Source organism: Micrasema longulum, unplaced genomic scaffold, assembly GCF_059751315.1.
Source record: "Micrasema longulum isolate JH-2025_06_02 unplaced genomic scaffold, ASM5975131v1 h1tg001567l, whole genome shotgun sequence".
In the NCBI taxonomy this organism is placed as follows: Eukaryota; Metazoa; Arthropoda; class Insecta; order Trichoptera; family Brachycentridae; genus Micrasema; species Micrasema longulum.
In genome coordinates this window covers 45,856-69,087 of record NW_028278750.1, presented here as the reverse complement: position 1 = coordinate 69,087, position 23,232 = coordinate 45,856, and the positions used below count along the sequence as shown (strand labels likewise).

General features: G+C 37.8%; 2 protein-coding genes across 3 annotated transcripts in view; one reads left to right on the top strand and one right to left on the bottom strand.

Annotated features, from left to right (window-relative positions):
- LOC148274822 (zinc finger Y-chromosomal protein 1-like) overlaps window positions 1–5,038 on the top strand; it is a 30,589-nt gene extending 25,551 nt beyond the window's left edge. For both annotated transcript variants that reach the window (XM_088236541.1, XM_088236540.1), the window contains 2 exons: window positions 1,966–2,182; window positions 2,608–5,038. In XM_088236541.1, the coding sequence (XP_088092667.1) occupies window positions 1,966–2,182; window positions 2,608–2,769 (379 nt within the window). In that variant the 3' untranslated portion in view covers window positions 2,770–5,038. The remainder of the gene's footprint in view (window positions 1–1,965; window positions 2,183–2,607) is intronic.
- A 3,535-nt stretch (window positions 5,039–8,573) lies between these two features.
- RNF220 (ring finger protein 220) lies at window positions 8,574–22,376 on the bottom strand. The gene is made up of 8 exons (XM_088236542.1): window positions 21,621–22,376; window positions 19,118–19,270; window positions 17,410–17,553; window positions 16,510–16,581; window positions 14,089–14,211; window positions 11,756–11,836; window positions 10,414–10,488; window positions 8,574–9,072 (listed from the first exon to the last, which is right to left on the bottom strand). The coding sequence occupies exons 1-8, from the start codon at window positions 21,969–21,971 to the stop codon at window positions 8,980–8,982; spliced, it is 1,092 nt and encodes a 363-aa protein (XP_088092668.1). The 5' UTR covers window positions 21,972–22,376; the 3' UTR covers window positions 8,574–8,979.
- Window positions 22,377–23,232: the final 856 nt, after the last annotated feature.

Sequence of the window (23,232 nt, the reverse complement as noted above, 5' to 3'; positions counted from 1 at the left end):
AATGTCTTGTAACTGTTTAAAACTATTAACTTCTTGTATTTTCGCTTCGTTTCCTTCTAAACTGAGAATGAATAATGCGAGAAATTGACGACACCGAGCGAGGCGCCACTAGCTAAAACGCGCGGACTAAAAAACTGGCGTCATATGTCAACAGAATACTATCAAACGAAAATGGTATTTAGGAAATAACGCTCGAAATGCTACTCTCCAAATAGAGAAGCTCGAAATAATATCAGTAATCTGCGAGTGAACTTAGCGAGGAAAATATACGCACTGGGTTTTTGAATGTTAAAATGCAGTTTACATTTTGTATTAAAAAATAAGCTGCAATAATCGGAACCGGGCGATGCGCTGGGCGCGCATTTTGCAGCTTATATTTACTTTTTGAGGAAGATATAAACAGTGACGTTAATTTATAATAAATAAAGATTATTTTATTTATTTTCCTATAATTAAAACTGCTATAAAACATTATTATTGGTAGTGAAATATAATGGTAAGCGGCGAATAATCGATTATATGGACGGTTCGCCCCTGGGGGAGGGAGTCTGACACACCGTTAACCACGCGTCCGCGCCCCCCTCGCTTCTCCCCTGCAGAAGTAAGCAACCATTTGTTCTTTTGAATATTTTATTTTTACGAATTTTCTTAGTTCTAAATATTTTTTAAAATATGGCAATATGTCTTTTTGCCCATTCTGATCATCGTGGTTTTGGATGTGACGGGGTTTAAAGAACACCTGTAAATACTTCCACAAATCAGCTTATAGAAATGTGTCCCGAGAAAAATTTGACGACGAGGTTCGAGGGTGTCGTAATCCAGCGTCCGTGCTAGGAATAATGATGGATATAAGAACTTATCGAGGTCCATTAAGATACATAAAGATACTCATCACATGTTCTCCATACACCTCGCAGATCTGTGGATGAATGTGGACTGGTTCAACTCTCCCTTCCCGGTGATGTGCAGCCAGTACACGGGGCATCTAATAACTTTAATATCTCCGTAAATATAATAAATGATGGGTTGAGATTTTTCCTATTCCTTCGTTATACATTTACGTTTTTATTAAATAATTAATGTTTATTGGGAACATAAAAAGCCTTTCGTCAAAAATCTGAAATATCACCGATACAATAGAAAGTTTACCAAGTTGCGTTTGTAGTAAAAGGGTAATCCTAATATTAGGCGGCCTCCGTGGTGTAGTGGTCAAGACGCTTGACTCGCACACGAAAGGTTCCGGGTTCGATTCCCGGTGAGAACACAAAAATTAAAATGTGATTTTTCTCAAATCCGGGTGTTCTGTGATGTAATTCACTACTGTAATTGGGCCTCCTGGCCTGTTGTGGTGCGAACATAAATAAATAAATAAAATAAAATAATTGTCTCGCACACTCTTTACGTCTCACTCTCGATAATACATATATATTTGGGAGCGAGAGAGATAATTTTTATGCGTCACGCGCGAACAGCAAAGTTTCTTGTACTTCTCCCTGACGCCCGTTAGCCGCGTTAGTAGCTTCCCGGCATTCGTTGGGGGCGGTTCTTTTGCGCGCACTGAGAGCGTGAATAATGTTTTTTCCGTGTTTTTAGCAATTAGATTAAAAATATCATAACTTTTGACTTCAACTTTAAATAATTGAAGCAATTGCCGATGAATATTACACTTTTACGATTTAAAATCTCTCATTTTTGCATGTGTAGTGACTACACAGCACCGTAACTCGCGGAAGTTTTTAGGACAGTAAGGGAATGGTCTTCGCATTATGGATCTTATCTCATCAACGGCAGGATCCTCAATTTTTTTTCGGCATTTCAAACAAGCACCACGAAGCATACACTACGGTCAGCTAACTCATAATGGCGTCCACTCGTCAATAGGTCAGATGACGATGACGAGAAATACAAACGAAATCTACTTTTTGGGTGTTCTTTGTGATATAAACGTGCGCTGTCTTTCCCCAGGTGGGCGTGCGGGCAGTGCGCGCGGCGCTACGCCGGCGAGCGCGCGCTGCGCGCGCACGAGGCGTGGGCGCACCTGCGCCAGCGCAACTACGCGTGCGCCGCGTGCGCGCGCCGCTTCGGCTCGGCCGACGGGCTGCGCGCACACCGGCGCCGCGTGCACGACGGCGTGCGGGCGGCGCGCGCGCACGCGTGCCCGCACTGCGACAAGGCCTTCCGGGTAAGTCGCCATTTTCACTGTACTCACACGGGAATGGGAGACTCTCAGGGGTGAACAAATATCTTGTACTATCGCTTCCCATCAAAGGGAAGCGGTGTTGCCTATATAATTCATATTATATATATGGAATTAACTTTTTGGTGACTTGGAATGGCATCGGAGTGGAGAATTTTAACCAATCACACCTTTAAAGAACGTGCAAAAAAGTGGGTCATGGAAAGAGATGTGCTTGATTACTCCTGACATTATCTAGGCAACACTACTTTCCTTTGATGGGAAAGGATAGTACAAAATATCTGTTCACCCCTGAGAGTCTCCCATTCCTGGACGTACTTAAAACATTGTTGAGGCTAAGATAACACCGTGTCGGGAAACCGCGAGAACTTATTTCCTATAAGTATTTTTAATTCGATGTTCCTTTGCAGGCCAAAGCAGTTCTCGTGAAGCACATCCGGGTACACACGGGAGAGAGACCATTCGAGTGCTCCGAGTGCGGGAAGAAGTTTGCCCAGCTCTCCACTCTCAACACGCACGTGCGCCTGGTACATCTCAAGCTGAAAAAACCAAAGATTGAACCTGCCAACTGATCTAAGCTTGGATAGGTGTGAACTGGAAGCCAGCTGGTGTTTACATAGGTGTGAACTTGAATCTGGCGACTGATTTTTAGATATGCATGAACACGGGTCTGCAAACTGGTGTTCATTTATCTATACAAGAGTATACGCACCGCAGACTTATTGCTAAACGCAATATCTTCCAGTCAAGCAAACTTTTAGATACATATTTTTAAACTTGAATCTAGCGACTAATATTCGATTAGTTTGAATTAATTTCTACTGACTGATATTTAGACAGGTGTGAACTTGAATGAGACAGCTGGTATTTAGATAGGTGTGAACTTGAATGAGACAACTGGTATTTAGTTAGGTGTGAACTTGAATGAGACAGCTGGTATTTAGATAGGTGTGAACTTGAATGAGACAGCTTGTATTTAGTTAGGTGTGAACTTGAATGAGACAGCTGGTATTTAGATAGGTGTGAACTTGAATGAGACAGCTGGTATTTAGATAGGTGTGAACTTGAATGAGACAACTGGTATTTAGATAGGTGTGAACTTGAATGAGACAGCTGGTATTTAGATAGGTGTATACTTGAATGAGACAGTTGGTATTTAGTTAGGTGTGAACTTGAATGAGGCAGCTGGTATTTAGATAGGTTTGAACTTGAATGAGACAGCTGGTATTTAGTTAGGTGTGAACTTGAATGAGGCAGCTGATATTTAGATAGGTGTGAACTTGAATGAGGCAGCTGGTATTTAGATAGGTTTGAACTTGAATGAGACAGCTGATATTTAGATAGGTGTGAACTTGAATGAGACAGCTGGTATTTAGATAGGTGTATACTTGAATGAGACAGTTGGTATTTAGTAAGGTGTGAACTTGAATGAGGCAGCTGGTATTTAGATAGGTGTGAACTTGAATGAGGCAGCTGATATTTAGATAGGTGTGAACTTGAATGAGGCAGCTAGTATTTAGATAGGCGTGAACTTGAATGAGACAGCTGGTATTTAGATAGGTGTGAACTTGAATGAGGCAGCTGATATTTAGATAGGTGTGAACTTGAATGAGGCAGCTGATATTTAGATAGGTGTGAACTTGAATGAGGCAGCTGGTATTTAGATAGGTGTGAACTTGAATGAGGCAGCTGATATTTAGATAGGTGTGAACTTGAATGAGGCAGCTAGTATTTAGATAGGCGTGAACTTGAATGAGACAGCTGGTATTTAGTTAGGTGTGAACTTGAATGAGACAGCTGGTATTTAGATAGGTATGAACTTGAATGAGACAGCTGGTATTTAGATAGGTGTGAACTTGAATGAGGCAGCTGATATTTAGATAGGTGTGAACTTAAATGAGGCAGCTGGTATTTAGATAGACGTGAATTTGAATGAGACAGCCGGTAAATACCGGCTGTCTCAATAAGTGTGAACTTGAATGAAACAGCTGATATTTAGATAGGTATGAACTTGAATGAACATTAAAAATTGGCGGCCTCCGTGGTGTAGTGGTCAAGACGCTTGACTCACACACGGAAGGTTCCGGGTTCAATTCCCGGTGAGAACACAAAAATTAAATGTGATTTTTCTCTAAAAATGATATGTTTTTAATATTGTTGACTCCCCTTCGTGCTGCTGCGGATATCCTAACCAATCTTCCGAACACATCCTGTGCTCTTGTCCCTTTCCCCTTCTCTATGATTACCGAATGGAGCTTCTCGCTACGATCCGTGGCCCTGTTATAGATCCTGTCGAATATACAGATCTGGTATACTTCTGGATTACTTTCTTTCAGCACAAAGCTCCTTCGGGCAGCTTTTCTCGTTTGACAACGAGCAAATTTTCCGTGTATGTGGGCACCGCCAAGGAGACTTATGTCCAGATGCGGTGTGGAGTATGTGGTGGGCAAGCTGTACGCTTGGAGAAGATGTAAATCTTCAGAAGCGCCGCTCTGCGAGCGCATGCCTCGTCGATGCGAAGAGGCGATAGTCAGATGGCATCAGGTCGGGGGACCACGGCGGGTGTGGAAGGACACTCCATCCGAGCGATTTCAAGGTGTCCTTCACTGGCGTTGCTGTGTTCCCCACGAATGTCTTTCTTTAGATTTGGAAGCAAAAAAAATAACTCGGTGCCAGGTCCAGACCTGGCCTACACAGTGGGTGATTGATTGTACCTTAGGCGTACTAAGCACAGAGAAATTATCATAAAAGGTACAATTTATTGATAACGAGACTGATTTAATGTTACGTGTGTTTGTAATTTCATTATTTTTAAATAAATCCAATGAACAAAAGTAAAAATTGTACTTTATTATGCCAAATAACCCTCAATTGAGTATGTCCAAATGCTTGCAGACTGCCTGGATTTCCTCTCTAGGGAGTTGTTCATATTTAAATTTATTTTAACAGAGAGCAACAACAACAACAAACCATCACGCCGTTTCCCCGTCCTTACGGCAGAGAGGATAGAACGCCACAACACTATCTTTGCATACATATCTCGCTTCCTCTACATTCATACATCTTCTCATGCACGCGAGGAACCGGGTTGTAGTCCCGTGGTAGTGTTGTGGACTCGCGGATTAAACGTCCGAAGTTCAAATCCCACTTTACCAGTACTCGATTCCTACTTCTCCCGCACAAGTTATTTACAAATTTTAGGAAAAACAAACCAACATACCATCATGCCGTTTTCTTGTAAGGGTAGGCAGAGAGGATAGAACGCCACAACACTATCTTTGCATACAGATCTCGCTTCCTCTACATTCATACATCTTCTCATGCATGCGCGCCGATTATTCCGACTTTTGACATGTCCATCTTTAAGTATTTGTTAGATTTGGTCATGCCATGTCTTTCTCGGTCTTCCTCTATTTCTGCATCCATCAACATTCGCATTGTAAATATTCTTAGCCGTTCTTTCGCTGTCCATTCGTTCTACATGTCCAATCCAGCGCAGAGCTCATTTCTTGATTTTGTCGATAATGCTTGTCTCAGCCTTGCATAATGTACGAACCTCAACATTTGCGTATCTATCGTACATAGTTTTACCACACATTCGCCTGAGAGCATTTCGACAGCATTCAGCCTACTTTCAGCGTATTCTTCATTTTGTCAGACACAGAGGGACAAGGTTTGATATGAAAAAATATTGCAATGTTTTTATTTTTTTAATGTTAATTTTTTTACAATTTAGACATAATATAACTAGCTTATGATAATTTTGTATGTCAACAGTAAAAAGGCTAAGTGACAATAGCCGAAATCAAGTTGTATATGTCGCCGTCAAATAGTTGGATCAGCCACTCAACAGAGCGGCTAGGCTGTTCATTAAATGCCGGCATTCACCTGAATGGCTAAGCCGTTCATCAAACGAATTAAGATAACTCAACGTTCAACGTGTTGGCTGGTCGTAAGCTAGCCCTTTGGAAACAGCCGAACCGAAAACGGTTAGGTTAGGTTGGGTTAAGTTTAATAATATTTTTATTTTATTTATAATTAAACTCAACCCAACCTCTCTCTCATTTTAAAAATGTACCCCTATCAATGCATAAAATCAAAAAGTCAACAGTTGGAAGAATAGAAGGAATACAAATGTTCAAATATGGGCAGAATGGTGAATGTTACACAGCTAAAGCACAGGTCACAAGCCCTGTGGATGTCTAGACTTCTATATTCGCTTCCCAAAAATGTTCTTCGTCTCTGTTGTAATGTGTTCATTTATCGTACGAGTCGACAATCGCGGGTATCGAACGTACACCCTCGTGCGACATTCGTAAAATTGACAGATTTTTACCACACAAAGTTGGCCTTATTTTTACATACGGGGGTCTGTGTCTCGATTATGAACGCTATCTTCATCTGTATATATCGAGACGGTATACTTAACTTCTGTACTATCTGTATCTACCTCGGTATGTTCTACCTGCTTGCCATATCCACATCATATGATCCAAACAAGCCAATGGAATGACCACTTACTTTACCGATTACTCCGCGTTCCTTGCGTCATTAACATTTAAAATAGTTGTCAATTATATTTTAAATAGGCTTCTGTGATAGAAAGTGCCCATTTCAAAGCGATTATAAACTCCAATAAATCCCGATTCAAGCAAAAAATGCTCGCTTGAACATGAATTTTGAATGACTTTTGGAAATCACCTAGACGGTACGCTTAACGATCGTCTATATGTATCTACCGATCGACTACAACGCCTTTAACGTCTCGATACATACACTCGGAAAGATAGTAAAACAGATGGAAAAAATATAATAACTAAATTATTTTTTTAGAGTGGTAACTTTCTAACGCCTAGATACTCTTATTTGTTGATAGGACAGAACAGAACCTAGTGACATTATTTTCACATCTAGGCGATAGTTTTATCGAAATGACATTGATGTCGGAATTCAATTCGACTTCAAAATTTACTTATTTCTCTCTCATATTTTTAATAGGCTTTTAAGAAAAAAAGTGCCAACCTCAAGACGATTAAAAATTTTAATAAATCATAATTAAAGGAAAAATTGCTCAGTGGAACGAAATTTTTGATACTGAAGCTATGTCATTTTAGAGCGTAGATATGTGTACCGTGACGTACGCTTCCCCTTGTTTCATATCAATGTACCTACCTAAAACTTGAATGTGGGGGGTCGGTAGTATATCTTTATAATCGCTAGAAGGAATTTATCTTCAACTATACCGTCAATGTGAAGGTGTGACGTCTTTACCTTCCCATCATAATCGAGGCCCAGGTCAACATTGGTTAACATCCTGGGTGCAACTGTTTCCGGACGATGCTGTCCTGTCCCAGCTCCGTCGACAGCGTCGTCCGCCGTAATTTCAGAAATACAAAACATTAAAAAATCATATCAATTAACAATTTTTTTTTTAAAACCACTGAACTGTCACATTGACATTACTACCCCCGATAACACTGATATCCATTTTTTTTCAATTGCGGCCTGGCTACTTTCCGCATAGCTACATTCTACTGTGACGGGTCCCCGTGAATTAGTTCTCGCCCTCCAAACAAACACTTCTTTCCAAGGTCTAGATTAAAGGAAAAACTAGTCTTAAATTAAGCTGTTTCTAACAGTTCAAAAGTGTGTGCAATAAAAGTTTAAAGGTGTCCCCCGCATGAAATGAAAAATGTGTCCGGACACATCCGGATGTGAGACTGATTCTTAAAGGTTTCTTACAGTTTAACGAATAATGTGGAAAACTGTTTCTAAAAAAACAGTTTTATGAGCAGCGTAAAAAACTGTTTCTTATAAAGTTTATTAAGCGGCGTAGAAAACTGTTTCTTAAAAAAACAGTTTTTATGGCGTAGTAATTGCTTATTAAAACAGTTTTTCGAGCAGCATGGAAAACTGTTTTACTGTAGAAAACTGTTTCTTAAAAAAACAGTTTTTTCTATGGCGTAGTAACTGCTTATTAAAACAGTTTTTCGAGCAGCATGGAAAACTGTTTTACTGTGGAAAACTGTTTCTTAAATAAACAATTCTACAAGTAACGTAGAAAACTGTTTCACAGTGGAAAACTTTTACAGTTTTCAAGTGGCGTAGAAAACTGTTTCTTAAAAAAAAACTTCTTTAAGCGGCGTAGAAAACTGTTTCTAAAAAAACAGTTTATAAAGAGGCGTAGAAAACTGTTTCTTAAAAACAGGTTTTTGAGCCGGCATAGCTCGTAACAAGTATCATAATCATATTATTATTATGATTATGGATAACTTTTAGTGCCATTTTCATAATATCCTCGGGGCGCTTTACAAAGTGATTCTATGGATAAAAAAAAATTATTGAAGCTTTTAAATTTTTAATTTGATTAAAACAATTTATTTTGTTGTCATAACAGTTTAATTAACTTTTGTGAAACTGTTCCAGCAGTTGCTTGTACTAATTTTTTTGACGCCGATTTAAGCTGTTGCACAAAACAGTTTAATTTACGAAACAGTAACAGGAAACTCTCTTTAAATAACTGAAACTCCCATCTCTAGTCCCAATATTATATTTGATTAAATTTATTCATATTGGTCGACCGAAATGGAAGACTGGGCTTGAATCGATTCCAGTCTGAAACCACCCCTTCGGAAGTGTATACAGATACACTTACACAAATATTTTCCCATGTGTTTGTTGGCCTCAACTTACGTTGGGTTACCTATACCTCAACCCGGGGAGCGGACATGGCTTAAGTAAAATATTTGTGCCGAACATTTCCGAGTCGTTTAATACGGGCATTATATGTATATTCTCCGCAGGTGGGACGCTGTAGTTATGGCGTTACACTGTGGACATGTCTTCTTCGCTCTGAGGGACTCCAGCCAGCAATTCTGAAAGAAACGAAAAATCAGAAATTTATAACAACGGTCATTGAATCTATAGTCCTTAAAATATAGCTTGATTGGAAGGACAGCCGTCAGCAAAAGTGACGACATAACTTTGTAGTAACGTTTAAGGAGTGATTTATATTGACACACGAAAATCATTTGTATCTGGCGTGTTAATTTTTTTTTTTAATACAATGCTTGACATATAAATCAACAAAATTATATAAAATTCACTTCTCTACAAAAATCTTTTTTACACAAACACTTATAGAAACTTACTCAAACGACTGTCAAAAAATAACAGCTTAATCTTTGTTTTGGAAAAATAATGAATAAACAAATAAAAATACAAAAATATAAATAATTATATTTTACACAATATTATTTTGGTATGTATATATATTTACATATTTATACACACACAATTCTGGGTTTTTTTATCCCAAGGGGTAGTAGGTATATTATTATTTATATCACTACAGAGATGGGCAGAATTTTTGTTTCAAGATTATGGATATTGGAGCGTTTACAGGGCTTATGACCTGTCATAGGTTGGGTTCAAGTGGCCACTTTTATGTAGAATTCTACAACATTCCCCATTCCGCTTATTAGCGAATATCCATATCGGTGACATTTTTGGTTTTAGTATATATGTCATGAAACAGGGAAAGCTTTCGCTAGCGCGTTTGGAGCGCCATCTATGTATTTGATATTGAGGTTAAGTATTTAAGTATTAAAATGTCACCGATATGGATATTCGCTAATAAGCGAAATGGGGAATGTTGTAGAATTCTACATAAAAGTGGCCACTTGAACCCAACCTATGACAGGTCATAAGCCCTGTAAACGCTCCAATATCCATAATCTTGAAACAAAAATTCTACCCATCTCTGTAGTGATATAAATAATAATTATATTTGTTTATAAATTACCTTAAATCAATACTATTACCCAATGGGAAAAATTAATAAAGAAGAAAGGAGGAGAGATTGAGGAAGAGAAAGGAGATGTGTCTTCAGACATGATTTAAACAGAGATAATGTAGTAACATCTCTGATGGTGGATGGGAGATGATTCCACAGTGGAGCCGCATGGACACTATACGAGTTAGAGAAGAAAGAGGAATTGCGGATGGGTATTGAGAGGATGTCTTGTGAGTTAGAACGAAGAGGTAAACCATGAACTGATAAGCGTTGGGACTGAAGTACATTGAACAGAAGTGATAGTCTCCCCCATGTCTAATTTGAGTCATTTCAGTTGCCTACGATAATCAGACACGTGGTCATATTTCCGTAGACTAAAAAGATACCCAATGCGTGTATTCTGAATAAGAAATTGACATACCTCGCAGTAGACGTGCCAGCACTCTATGGAGACTACAGGCTCCGAATAAGGTCCCATGCAGATAAGGCACTTGGTCTGAAATATGAAATCGAATAGTTAATATTGGCCAGCATGACGTCATTCATTCAAACACTCTCCTACGATAGAGAAAATCCAAAAGAAGTTTCCGAGACATCTCTACATGAGAGTGCGGGTATTATCCTCGGCTCTACCCGGCCGAGTCTCTCCAGGGTCGGCTCGGCTACAGCAGTTTAGAGACTAGAAGGAATGTGTGTTTGACTACACATTTTTATCGATTATTGCGCGGTATGGTCGATAATCCTGAGATTATAATAAGCATTATTATTATTATTATGGATAACTTATAAAGCGCCATTTTCGTAAAAAAAATACCTCAAGGACGCTTTACATAGTGATTCTGTTGTTAAATTAATTTAATTGAAGCTTTTAAATTTGTAATTTAATTAAAACAATTTATTTTGTTGTCACATGCTACGGATTTATTCAAATGATTTAAAGAACAAGTGGGTTTTGTACGCATTTTACGCAAATAAAAATGTTTATTTTCGTGTTTAAGTTAAGTGCCTGCATAAAATTATTTGGACATGTTTTTTTTTTAAATTCATTAAAAAAAAAAACATATTGCTATCATATTATGTAAATGTTATCAACTATCAAATATCTAAATTTAGTAAATGGGGTCTAGAATTTCAACCGTCCATGCGCCCAGTAGCTGCGAGACTTGTTGTTATCTAACTTCTAATTTTATAAATTTGCTTTTTATTTCGTTTTTAAAATATCACTTAAACTCTAAACTTCATCGTCAAATAAAAAATTAAAAAATAAAAATGTAAATAGGGGCTAGATTTCTTATTGTCCATGCGCTCTGTAGCTGCAAGACATTCTGTTATCTAGCTCATATATATCATAATTGGAGACGAGGAACTAGAGTCCCAACCGTCCATGCGCTCTGTGGCTGCGAGACGTGTTGGGATATTTATTTATTGTACAGCGCCCTTGAGGTGATTTTCACAAAAATTATCCAAACATTATTTATGATTTTTTTTATGATGCTATATTTTCTAATTTTTGTAATTTTCTGAAAGAATTGCGCTCGCATCTCCGTTCCAACACCTGTCGGAAAGTCCTGCGGGACTACTGAGGTTGACTCCGCTAAGCCGGGTAGCGTGAACCGGGAAGACGAACCCGGGATCTCGGGAATCAAACGGGCAGCGGTTGACTCGAAAACACTCGATGATTCCGGCTCTATTTCACTCACAGAACAGTGCACTCTTCGTTGCACGCGGACGCAATAAGATAAATAAATAAATAATAGAAATACCTCAGCGCGATTATTTCTGCTGGCCAGTCGAGACTCCAGTTCCCTCACTCTGTCTTTGAGGGCCAGAACTATCGGTTGACTCTGAAAACCAGTGGAAAAAAAAGAAAATCAGGGAAAATCTGGTAATTTCGATGAATAGGTATTACTGAACTATATTTTTCTAAATGTTATTGAATATTTGTATATAATTATTAATTTTAATCGGATTTTTCTTCTGAAATTTGTATTACTGCGAAAATCGCTTTACTGAAACTTTATCAACTGCCTTTGGTTTAAAATCTTCTCGTTATATTGCTTTTTCAACTCTTGTGTGGCTGTGATGTCACATTAGTCGACATACAGTAAATAAATCACTGAAATTACTTGGCTTCATTAACAGAATATCCTCTGATTTTACTCATGTCCGTACAATCAAAACTCTTTATTGCTCGACTGTTCGCCCTCTTCTAGAATATGCCTCCTAGAATAGTGGGCTGGTCTCCATTCTATGTCAATCGCATAAATCACATTGAACCAGTCCAACATCGCTTGCTTCAAAAAATAGCGTGGATGCTCGGACTAGAGAGAGATAATTATTCTTATGCTGAAATAGAGTCGATGTTAAATATTTCTAGTCTACAAAAACGTAGAACTAATATTGACTCCATATATATGTTCGGCATACTAAATGGTATAATCGATGTTCCATCATTACTGGGACAAGTAAAATTCAATATTCCGACTCGTAGATTGAGAAACAATGAAGTACTGTTCATCGATCAGCATAGAACAAACTATGGCCTAAATTCTCCAATGACCCGCCTTTGTCGTATTGTTAACTCAAGACAGGATCTGGACTTTTTTGGTTTAAGTTTACAAGGATTTAAACGAGCACTAAATAAATAGTCCAGATCTTGTCTCGATGTCCCTTATGTTTGTAAATGCTTCTTTCTTTTTTCTTTAAATGTTTTAAACTACTCTTTTATTGTAATATTTAAACCTTATAAATTGTAAACATGGACAATGTCCGTTAATAAATAAATAAATAAATAGGATACAAGATTTGATATATCTCTCTTATTTTTTTGAATAATGAATTCGTATTTTCTGTAATCTTAAAATGGACATTTTCACACCCGATTTGCAAAGTACAATTTGTATAACTATGCTAAATGTTAATACGAAAAATATGTATCCATGCTACGCGAAGAATGAGTCCGCTAATTCAGCAACACATCTATTCAGATACCTTATACAAGAGAGGGCACGAAGATAAAAATCATAACAAGGAAGACAGAGACGCTATTCTGCGGCGGGTGTTGTTTAAAACAGATTCAGTCTTCAGCCGGTTGATGACAGTTGTGGGGGACGCACGCGCGTAATATGAGCGGCGTATTTGTGATTTTTAATTTATTTTGCAATTACAGGGCTAAATTATAAATTATGAATAGATTTATTAAAAAGTATGTCTTTATGTTTTTTTTTTTTTTGAATGTTTAAACTTTAGAATATTCCATCTTTTACTAGTGGTAACACGATGTTACAACACCGCGCGCAAAGGGATTATTTACCGCAGTCCTTTGAGAGTTAAATATTACCTATACCAACAATGTTTGATTATGTCCAAATGCTTGCAGACTGGCTGGATTTCCTCCCTAGGGAGTTGTTCACATGAACAAAGTGAACGGTGCACTTAAATCGACCTTGGCAAATAAATGCTTGTCACAAGAGGCAAAATTGGCAGTTCACAACGGAGTCCCGGTCCCGTCCCTGATGTATGGGAGCGAAGTATGGACTTGGAAAAACAGGGATGAAAGAAGGCTGAATGCCGTCGAAATGCGATCTCTCAGGCGAAAGTGTGGTAAAACTATGTACGATAGATGCGCAAATGTCGAGATCCGTACATTATGTAAGGCTGAGACGAGCATTATCGACAAAATCAAGAAAGCAGCTCTGCGCTGGTTCGGACACGCAGAACGAATGCACAGCGAGAGAACGGCTAAGAATATTTACAATGCGAATGTTGATGGATGCAGAAATAAAGGAAGATAGAAAAAGACATGGCATGACTAAATCCAACAAATACTTAAAGATGGACATGTCAAAAGTCGGAATAATCGGCGCGCGTGCACGAGAAGATGTATGAATGTAGAGGAAGCGAGATCTGTATGCAAAGATAGAGTGTTGTGGCGTTCTATCCTCTCTGCCTACCCTTACGGGGAAACGGCGTGATGGTTTGTTTGTTTGTTTTGTTTAAAATAAAATAAAATAAATAAATAACAATTTAGTGCAGTGTGGCCTCGACCGGCTGTGAGAAGAACGTATATTTGTATTCTATAAAGCTCGCTGCTTACATCAAACGAGTTGTGGTGCGAGTGGTTGGACAGCTGCAGGGCGACGGACGTCCCATCGTCGGGTTCGTCGTCTCGGGGCGTCTGGGATGTCTCTTCACTGGCGTGTCCCTCGAAAAAATTTTCCTGCAAACCAAAATCAATGATGTTAAATGGTGTTTGAAGCGGCCACTTAAACCGGCCAATTTTTATTTATTTATTTATTATGGATAACTAATACAGCGCCATTTTCGTAATAAAATACCTCAAGGGCGCTTTACATGGTGATTCTATTGTTAAGTTAATTTAATTGAAGCTTTTAAATTTGTAATTTAATTAAAATTATTTATTTTGTTGACACGTGCTACGGATTCATTCAAACGATTTAGAGAACAAGTGGGTTTTAAGTCTTTTCCGAAACATCATCTCACTTTCGCAGCCTCGCACCTCCGCTGGGAGAGCATTCCATGCCGTAGGGCCTGCGACCGCAAATGAGCGTTCACCAAATTTAGTGCGCTGTTTGCGTAGAGGTATAATAACTTTTCCTCTCGCCGTCGACGTAGCTGATCTAAGCGTGAGACGCCTGTCAGCTAGTTCATCTGGAATGCATAATTCCCTTAGATATTCCGGAGCCGAGTTGTGCAGTGACTTATACATAAGCCGACAGAGTTTGTATTCGACCCTCTGAGGAAAACGTAGCCAGTGTAGTTCCCGAAGTAGTGGAGTGATATGACTGAACTTAGAGATTCCGAAAATAAGTCTCGCTGCGGCATTCAATACAGATTGTAGGCGAGTCATTTTGTTCATTGGTAGACCTGCATAGATACCATTACAATAATCGACTCTAGACTCTGACGGGTCATAAGCCCTGTAATTTCCTAGACTTATATATTCCCATCTTGGAATCACACTGCTGCTTGGTTTAATGACAATACATGTGCCAGCCAGGATTTGTAGGCGGTACCACCTGTTTCAATGTACCAATAAGTAAAATGTCGTATGTTAAAAATGCTTTTTTTCCTAAGACTTTTCCAGTGAACAATACAAAATTTAAAAATATAGATTACACAAACATCACTCTGTCAGATTTAAAATTTATATATATATATATTTATATTATAATATATATATTATGAAATGCATAAATAAATAAATATAATTACCATTCGCCATCTTTGAAAAAGTTCAAAAGGTTTGTTCTATAGGAACAATACCCTACACTAAATATATCAGATACGCGGGAATAACTATTGCCGAGTTCGTGAAGTCTGTTTAATGCGGCATTACAAGTATACACTGTCCGTGAATTGTCGCTACAAAACGGTGGCACCTGTCTAGTCATTCTTCCAGGCACCCTGAAGTTGATGGGAGATTACAGTTCGGGGCAATCCCATATTGAATTTACAATTTTGAATAAATTTAAAATGTCTATAATTTTTCTCCTATTGTTAAGTTTTAACAAATTTCATGTTTTTAGTAAAAAATCGTCATTTAAAAATTCATGACTGATTCTAAGTTCAAAATTTATGTACCGTAAGAATTTTTTTGGACTCTTTGCTGAGAATTTTGGTGACAGTTGTAGTAAGGAGTAAGGAGTCCATGTTGTGGAGTTGTACTCTGACTGGCTTCTCACTAATGAAGTATACATCAACTTCAAAATGCCTATGTTTTTGAATTCCATACGTATATTGATAATTATAAGTTTGAGATCATTTTTAGTCTAGTTTTAAGTACCTATTATATTAGAACTGTATTATTGTATATGACTGTAGATTTCAATAAATAAATAAAAAACGTCTATTATTAGAAAATGGGAATCAAGTTGTGGTAGTGTGATACGTGAGTCCGCGACACCGGCCACGGGACCACAACCAGGTTTTTAAACCGGCCAGTGACTCCGTACATGCCTACATTTCCATATTTCCATACAGTACAGTAGTAGGGGGAGTAGGAGTACAGAACTGTATTCTTCGTTCTGACGACACTTACCTGAAAAAAACTTATTATAAAAAATATTTTTTCAAAAGTAAGAGAATGGACGCAGCAACCTCCGGTGACAACTGTCTGTGGAGGCGTTACAGTTAGTTGATTGGGCCATATACTGTGAATATCCTCTGAAAGCTGTGTCAAAACTTATTTACTGCTGATAGTGGCTGGTCTACGGGACGCGAGAGGACACAAAGAGTTGGCGGCTGACAGAGAAGCCATTTATGGACACCATGTGCTTCAACTATACACCTGACGCAAAATAATCACAATTTGTAAAATTGAATTTACAGGCATCATCACTAGGCATATGGCCAACTCCTGTGTGTTTTCCTGAGTTCCGTAATCCAGACATAAGCTGTCAGCAGTAAGGCAGCGTAGCTAAATGAACTGTATGCGGCCCGGCCAATGGATTCAACATACGGTCGCTGCGTCCGTTGCCTCATATTCCGTACTGACCTCGGGAGCGATCCTTTCCGGGGAATACTGTGGCGGTCCGTACAAAAGAATGTCATCGTCTCCGTCCACGACCTGCAAACAAAAAGCGTGTAAGCACTAAAGAGCCCCAAAACTTGATTCCTATTTTCAATCATTGTTAACAAGGAAATATGGAAGTCTCATTGGATTTATTTCCCTTACAAAAATTGAAGAAATGTCAATGTTCAAAGAAAGGTAGAAGGATGAATGTTACACAGTGTTCAATGGGATCATTTAGACAAGTCATAAGCCCTATAAATGCCTGCAGTATGTCAGCATTTCACGTCTGAACTACGGGACGCGAACCCATCTCCGGCCTCATTAAAATTCACCATTCCGCCTATGTTTAAACATCAATATAAATTTTGATATAAATGAGATCGAATATTTACTCAGTGAAAACCAAATGCCGCCTATATAACGCCTGCGTAACACCTATTCTCCTCTACGGATGTGAATCATGGCACCTCGCTAGGGCCCAAAACAGCAAGATACTGAGTTTTGAGAATTGGTGTCTCAGAAGAATCTTGTGTGTGCGGTGGTTTGACTTCGTGCGGAACGAAGTAATAAGAGTACGGACGCAGCAAACTCCGATGACAACTGTCATCAACCGGAGGCGATACGGTTGGCTTGGCCATGTGCTGCGGACGCCTCCTGAGAGTCTTAACCACGCTTGCCTACTTTACAAGGCATCAGGTTATCGACGTCCCGGACGTCCACTGCCGACTGTTCGTCGACAGTTTGTCAGAATTTCGGGACGAGAACGTGACTTGGGAGGACGCAGAAGAGTTGGCAGCCAATAGAGATCTTTGTGGATACCATATGCTCCAACCGGGGAGGGAGCGGACATGGAATGCTGATAAATTTAAAGATAGACATTACCAGGTCCGTGTCTGTGGAGGCTCTGCGCACCCTGTGCGCCCCTGAGGGCAAAGCGCCCCCCTCGCGCAGCTGGAGAGCCCCGGCCCGGACGCGTTCTTCCGAACACCAGGAGTACACCGTGCCGAAACCCGTCTCTGCATCGTTCTGCAAAAAAAATTAATAATGCATATGAAATGGAATTTTGTGATGTGATGAAATTTTTTGAGACTGTGAGTCTTCTATTGGTTTCCCTCATACTAAAAAACAATTCTTTTTTAATGAAACCGGTATACATTGAAAAGTCAATAATGGTTATATTTATTTATTTATTTATTAAAGAAATCATGCAGTCCTTATATAATAAAACAAGGTACAAAAGAACAATTAATACAATACACTAATTTAATATGAATGCAGGAGGAGACGGGAAAAATAATTGAATTCTAAAAAAGTAAAAATATGAATATTAAATAAAAAGTACATAAAAGGGAGAAGACATTGCTCCAACCCTACTTTCCTCCCTCTCTCTCTGCTTCCATGAATATTTATATTTCTTAGTAAAAATTCACAACCAACAATAATTTATTAAGATGCAGATAGTAGATGTACAAATGAATAAGTATAAATTAAGAGTTGAAATCACAAAAATATTATAACTGTCCATTATTTATTATAGGAGCAAAAATTCATTAACATTTTTTTGTATACCCACGAACAGGCAATGCCTTTGTGGGATTTTTGTTTACTATTTTTACTATTAATATGTATTTCGTAGATATGTAATTATGATTTATTTTTTTAATACTCTGTTTTATTATTATGTTTATTGTGAAAAAACAAAAAAAAAATAATAAAAATAAAAATTAAAAGTTAAGAATTATTTTTTTTAATTAAAATTAATGTTAAAAGTTTAAATTAAAAGTTAAATTAAGATTTAAAATTAAAAGTTTAAATTAAAATTAAAGTTAAAATTTTAATTAAAAGTTCAAATTAAAAGTTAAAATGAAGAATTAAAATTAAAAGTTTAAATTAAAATTAAAGTTAAAAGTTTAAATTAAAAGTTAAAATGAAGAATTAAAATTAAAAGTTTAAATTAAAATTAAAGTTAAAAGTTTATAAAAAAGTTAAATTTAGTTTTTAAATTAAAATTAAAGGTAAAAGTTTAAATTAAAAGTTTAAATTAAAAGTTAAAATGAAGAATTAAAATTAAAAGTTTAAATTAAAATTAAAGTTAAACGTTTAAATTAAAAGTTAAAATTAAAAGTTAAAATGAAGATTTAAAATTAAAAAGTTAAAACTGAAAAATAAAATTAAGAGTCAAATTAAAAGTTAAAATCAAACAGGAGATAAATTTTAAATGTCTTTAACAGATCTGATGAAAACATGGTATTTACAATGTAGTATGCCGATGTCACTAAAACTGTCATTATAGGTAATCTGTATTCTTCGAAGAGTGCTATTTTTCAAATAATTAGTCATCGAGTTAGGAATGTCGAAGAGTACAGATTGACGAGTTCCACGGACAGGCACTCGATATGAAATGCCTCCAACAATTTCTGGGCTATCAATTACGTTATTAACAATTTTGTAGAGAGAGCTCATATCCAACATGGTACGGTACGCCGAGTTGCGAGATTTTGAACTTTGTGAAAATTAGCGGACTCAGTCCTACTTGAAAATGAAACATTATTTTAGAAATCTAACTGTCTAAGAAAATAGTTTTGATTACCTCGACGTCGACGCTCTCCTCGGGCGCGGCGAGACACGCCTCGACGTGGGCCTCGGCCGCGCTCGCGGGCAGGCGCACGGAGCACACGGGGCACTGCACCACGCCCCTGCCGCGGGCCGCGCGGAGCCTGCGCGACCTGTTCCTTCGCACGCGCTGTAAACAAACTCGCACGTTACTCCATCCAACGATTATTAGATATTTATTTATTTACAGACTTATTGAAACTATTTTACAGTGGTAATACATTTCCCCCAGTATGACGATGTCGGTCACGACGAAACCCGGTCACTGGTAAAAATAAAGGTGGAATAATTCAGGTGTTTACCAATTAAAATGAAATTCTTGTCCTTCAGTTTAAGTTGGAAGAATATCAAGAAATTTTGATATTGTGTTAAAGAACATATGAGGTGTCTTCACAATAACTATTTCCTCAAATTCGCAAAACACTTGATCAATTTTAATTGTGACTTTAATAAAAATACAGAAGTTCAAATATTACATACAAATAATAAAGGGTTAAAAGTAAATAATATGGAAACATTTCACATTAGGAAAGCTTTAAAAAATAATGTTCCTTTTTTTTTTATTCAATTTTTTTTGTTTTTTTTACAATAAACATGATAATTAAACAGAGTATTAAAAAAAAAATGAAGCATAATTACATATCAATGAAGTACATATTAATAGAAAAATAGTAAACACAAAAATGATTAATATATTTATATTTATATAGTAAACAAAAAAATGATTAATATATTCATATTTATATACTTAAAGCAGCCGATAACAGGTCATAAGCCCTGTTAGTACCTAGTCTCCCATATTTCTTTCTGAAAAATATTTTCTCTCTCTGCTGCAACAAACTTAAATATGAACAACTCCCTAGGGAGAAAATCCAGCCAGTCTGCAGGCATTTGGACATACTCAAAACAATGTTGGATGTTCATTATTGTTCATTGTAATCGCTTAAATGCTTAGCATGTTTTTAACCTTTTCCTTACTGTCCTTTTAGGTGTTTTTAACACCCTCGAGTTACGGTGCTGTGTAGTCACTTCACATTTAAAAAATAAGAGATTTACTACTACTACCATCACGCCATTTCCCCGTAGCGGTAGGCAGAGAGAATGGACCGCCACACACGTCTATCCTGGCATACATTCCTAGCTTCTTCCACATTCATTCATCTTGTCAAACATGCCCTTCGGTTCTGTCTGCTTTTGACATGACTAGACTTAAGATTTTGGTTAATCTGATCATGCCACGTCTTCCTCGGTCGTCCTCGTCTCACGTTGCCGTTCATTTTCGCCATATATACTTGTTTTACCATTCTTTCGTCGTCCATTCGTTCTACGTGACCAAACCATCTCAGAGATCCTTTTTTAATCTTATCAATTACACTTGACTCAGATTTACACTCTAGCCTGATTTCTCATTCGTGACCCTGTCACACATTGATTTCCCACACATTCGTCTAAGAGATCGCATTTCATCCGCGTTCACTGGGATTTCATCCTTCCTCTGCCAGTTCCATGTTTCACTTCCATACATAAGTGTCGGGACTAAAACTTCGTTGTGCACTGCCAGTTTAGCTTCGATCGACATATTTTTATTAGAAATTACTGTGCTTAGTGCTCCGTATATTTTGTTGCCCGCATTTACTCTTCTTTCGACATCTTTTTCTACTCTTCCATGTCTTGAAAACATGCTTCCCAGATACACAAATTCTTCTACTTGCTCGAGACATTCGTTGTTTACATTTATTATGCAGTCATAACCTCACTTCTCCTTTCAAATACCATCACTTTTGACTTACTTTCGTTCATCGCCAGTTCGCTCTCCAGGCATACATCATACATTCTAGAGACTATTTGCTGCAAATCAGCCTTACTGCTTGCTAACAGAACTGCATCGTCAGCATACAATAAGCAGCTTACTGAAAAATTATCCATTTTTGCTCCAATACCCATACATTCTATCTCTTTCATACAGTTGTACAGTTATCATGAATAAATAAATATAATTACCATTCACTATCTTTGAAAAAGTTCAAAAGATTTGTTCTATAGGAACAATACCCTACACTAAATATATCAGATACGTGGGAATAACTATTGCCGAGTTCGTGAAGTCTGTTTAATACGGCATTACAAGTATACACTGTCCGTGAATTGTTGCTACAAAACGGTGGCACCTGTCTAGTCATTCTTCCAGGCACCCTGAAGTACTGATTTTAAAGTACTTATTATTTAATAACAAATTATTTCAGTCAATACGTAAATGAGTTATGGAGGAATTTAGAAAATCTAAACCCAATATTTATAAAGATATTATAGTTATTAGACGCAATGTGTACTAGCTACACATCACCGGGGAGGGAGGATTAAGCACGTCGACAGCTATTTGTGATTGAGCTACTGGGAAAGACTTTTTAGCTCGAATTTGTATGGAATGTAATTTCTTTTTTTTCTCAATGTTGAAGATTGATTGTGCAGTCAGTATGTACCTCGTATACCTCGCTGCCAGTACTTCCAGAAATATCCAAGTCTTCGTTCAGCCCGTTGGAACTGGAGCTCGAGGAGTTGGGAGTACCAGCGCACTTCCTCTTCCCGCACGAAATCTTGGTCAACTTGTCCATTTCGAGACTCAAATGCGTCTGCAGCTCTCCGTTCCTGATCGTGCAGCTGCAAATCGGGCAGCAGGGAAGCTCGCCAACCTTTTTCCTGCTCCGCACGCCGTTCAGAATCAGAGTGTCGTCCAGCTCCGAGGACGGCCCCTCGAACCGGAAGCTACCCCCGAAGCTGGTACCAGCGATGTCCTCTTCTGTCATGGCTGGGCCGTGCGCGGACAAGAACATAATCAGGAAACACAAAAATCGACATTACTTATACGGATCTATCAAACCGCGCACGAATCTGCTCGCATCTCGAATATTATACACTGAATTTTTTGAAAGACACTTTTCAAAAGCCGCTACGAGTCTCTTACAAATTACGGTGTGAAAATTTTACGCAATTCGAATAATGCCGGCGAATTTTACTGATAAAAACAAGTTCAAGAATCACGAAATTACGTCCGCGAAACATCAAAACAACTCGTGTTTTTTTTTTCGGTTTTATGGCGATTAAAGATTATATTGACAGAAACTTGTGGTAATTACGGCATTGAAATGTGTGATAATAATTTGTAAACAATTTTAGTCTTTAATGCAGCCATTCAAAGAGTCTAAAATTGCTTGATGTATTTCCATACTTTTGATTGCTGTCAGATGACTAGATTCTCGATACTTTCTAAGAAAAAAACGAAAAATTAACCAGTATTATAGCTAAAAATGACAAAAAGTATATTTTTAGATGTAGCTTATTTTTAATTTAATAAAAAATCAAATAAAAACATTGGCTAGTACATATAAGTTATCACCCACTTTACACTCTTAGAGGCATAGTTTTCAGTATCAACACCCAATATTTTTTTATTTATTTGGATCTGGGTAAATAGAGTTCGGATAAACGGAGTTGCACTAAAGTTTAGCCTCAGAGAAATAATACGCCACCCACTTATAGAGTCACCCATACGGACAAAAACCATTCTATGATTATCAATCACGAAGTTAGATACAATTTACAGCAATAAAATGGGTCGTATGTACTCAAGTCGAGGATTGCAAGCGCAAACGAAAACCGTTAGTTAAGCTAGGGTTTCCTAGGACAGCGGTGCCCGTATTTTAACGGCCGTAGTGAACGGTGATGCAGTGGACAGCCGTCGTAAAGGTGACTAGAGTGTGGTTTTCTAGGAAAACGGTGTTATCAACACCATTTAACACCGTTTTCCTAGGAAACCACTCTCTAATCACCTTTACGATGGCTGTCCACTGCATCACCGTTCACTATGGCCGTTAAAATACGGGCACCGCTGTCCTAGGAAACCCTAGCTTTACACGTCTGTTGCTAAACCAATAATGTAGAACGTTATTGTTTTATGCAAAGAAAAGGGCGTCTCTATGAGTGGGAGCGAATTATTACTTGAGAGTTTAACACATAAATATATATGTTTTTTTATTGTTTTTTTAGTTTTTATTTTACAATATACATAAGAGGTAAAACAGAGAATTCAAAAAA

Coding starts and splice junctions, on each gene's coding strand:
- RNF220 (XM_088236542.1), bottom strand. CDS start 21,971: ATGTTCTTGTCCGCGCACGGCCCAGCCATGACAGAAGAGGACATCGCT. Junction 17,554..19,117: donor AGGAGAGCGTCGACGTCGAG/GTAATCAAAACT, acceptor TTTTTTTTGCAG/AACGATGCAGAGACGGGTTT. Junction 16,582..17,409: donor CCTCCACAGACACGGACCTG/GTAATGTCTATC, acceptor TTTTGTTTGCAG/GTCGTGGACGGAGACGATGA.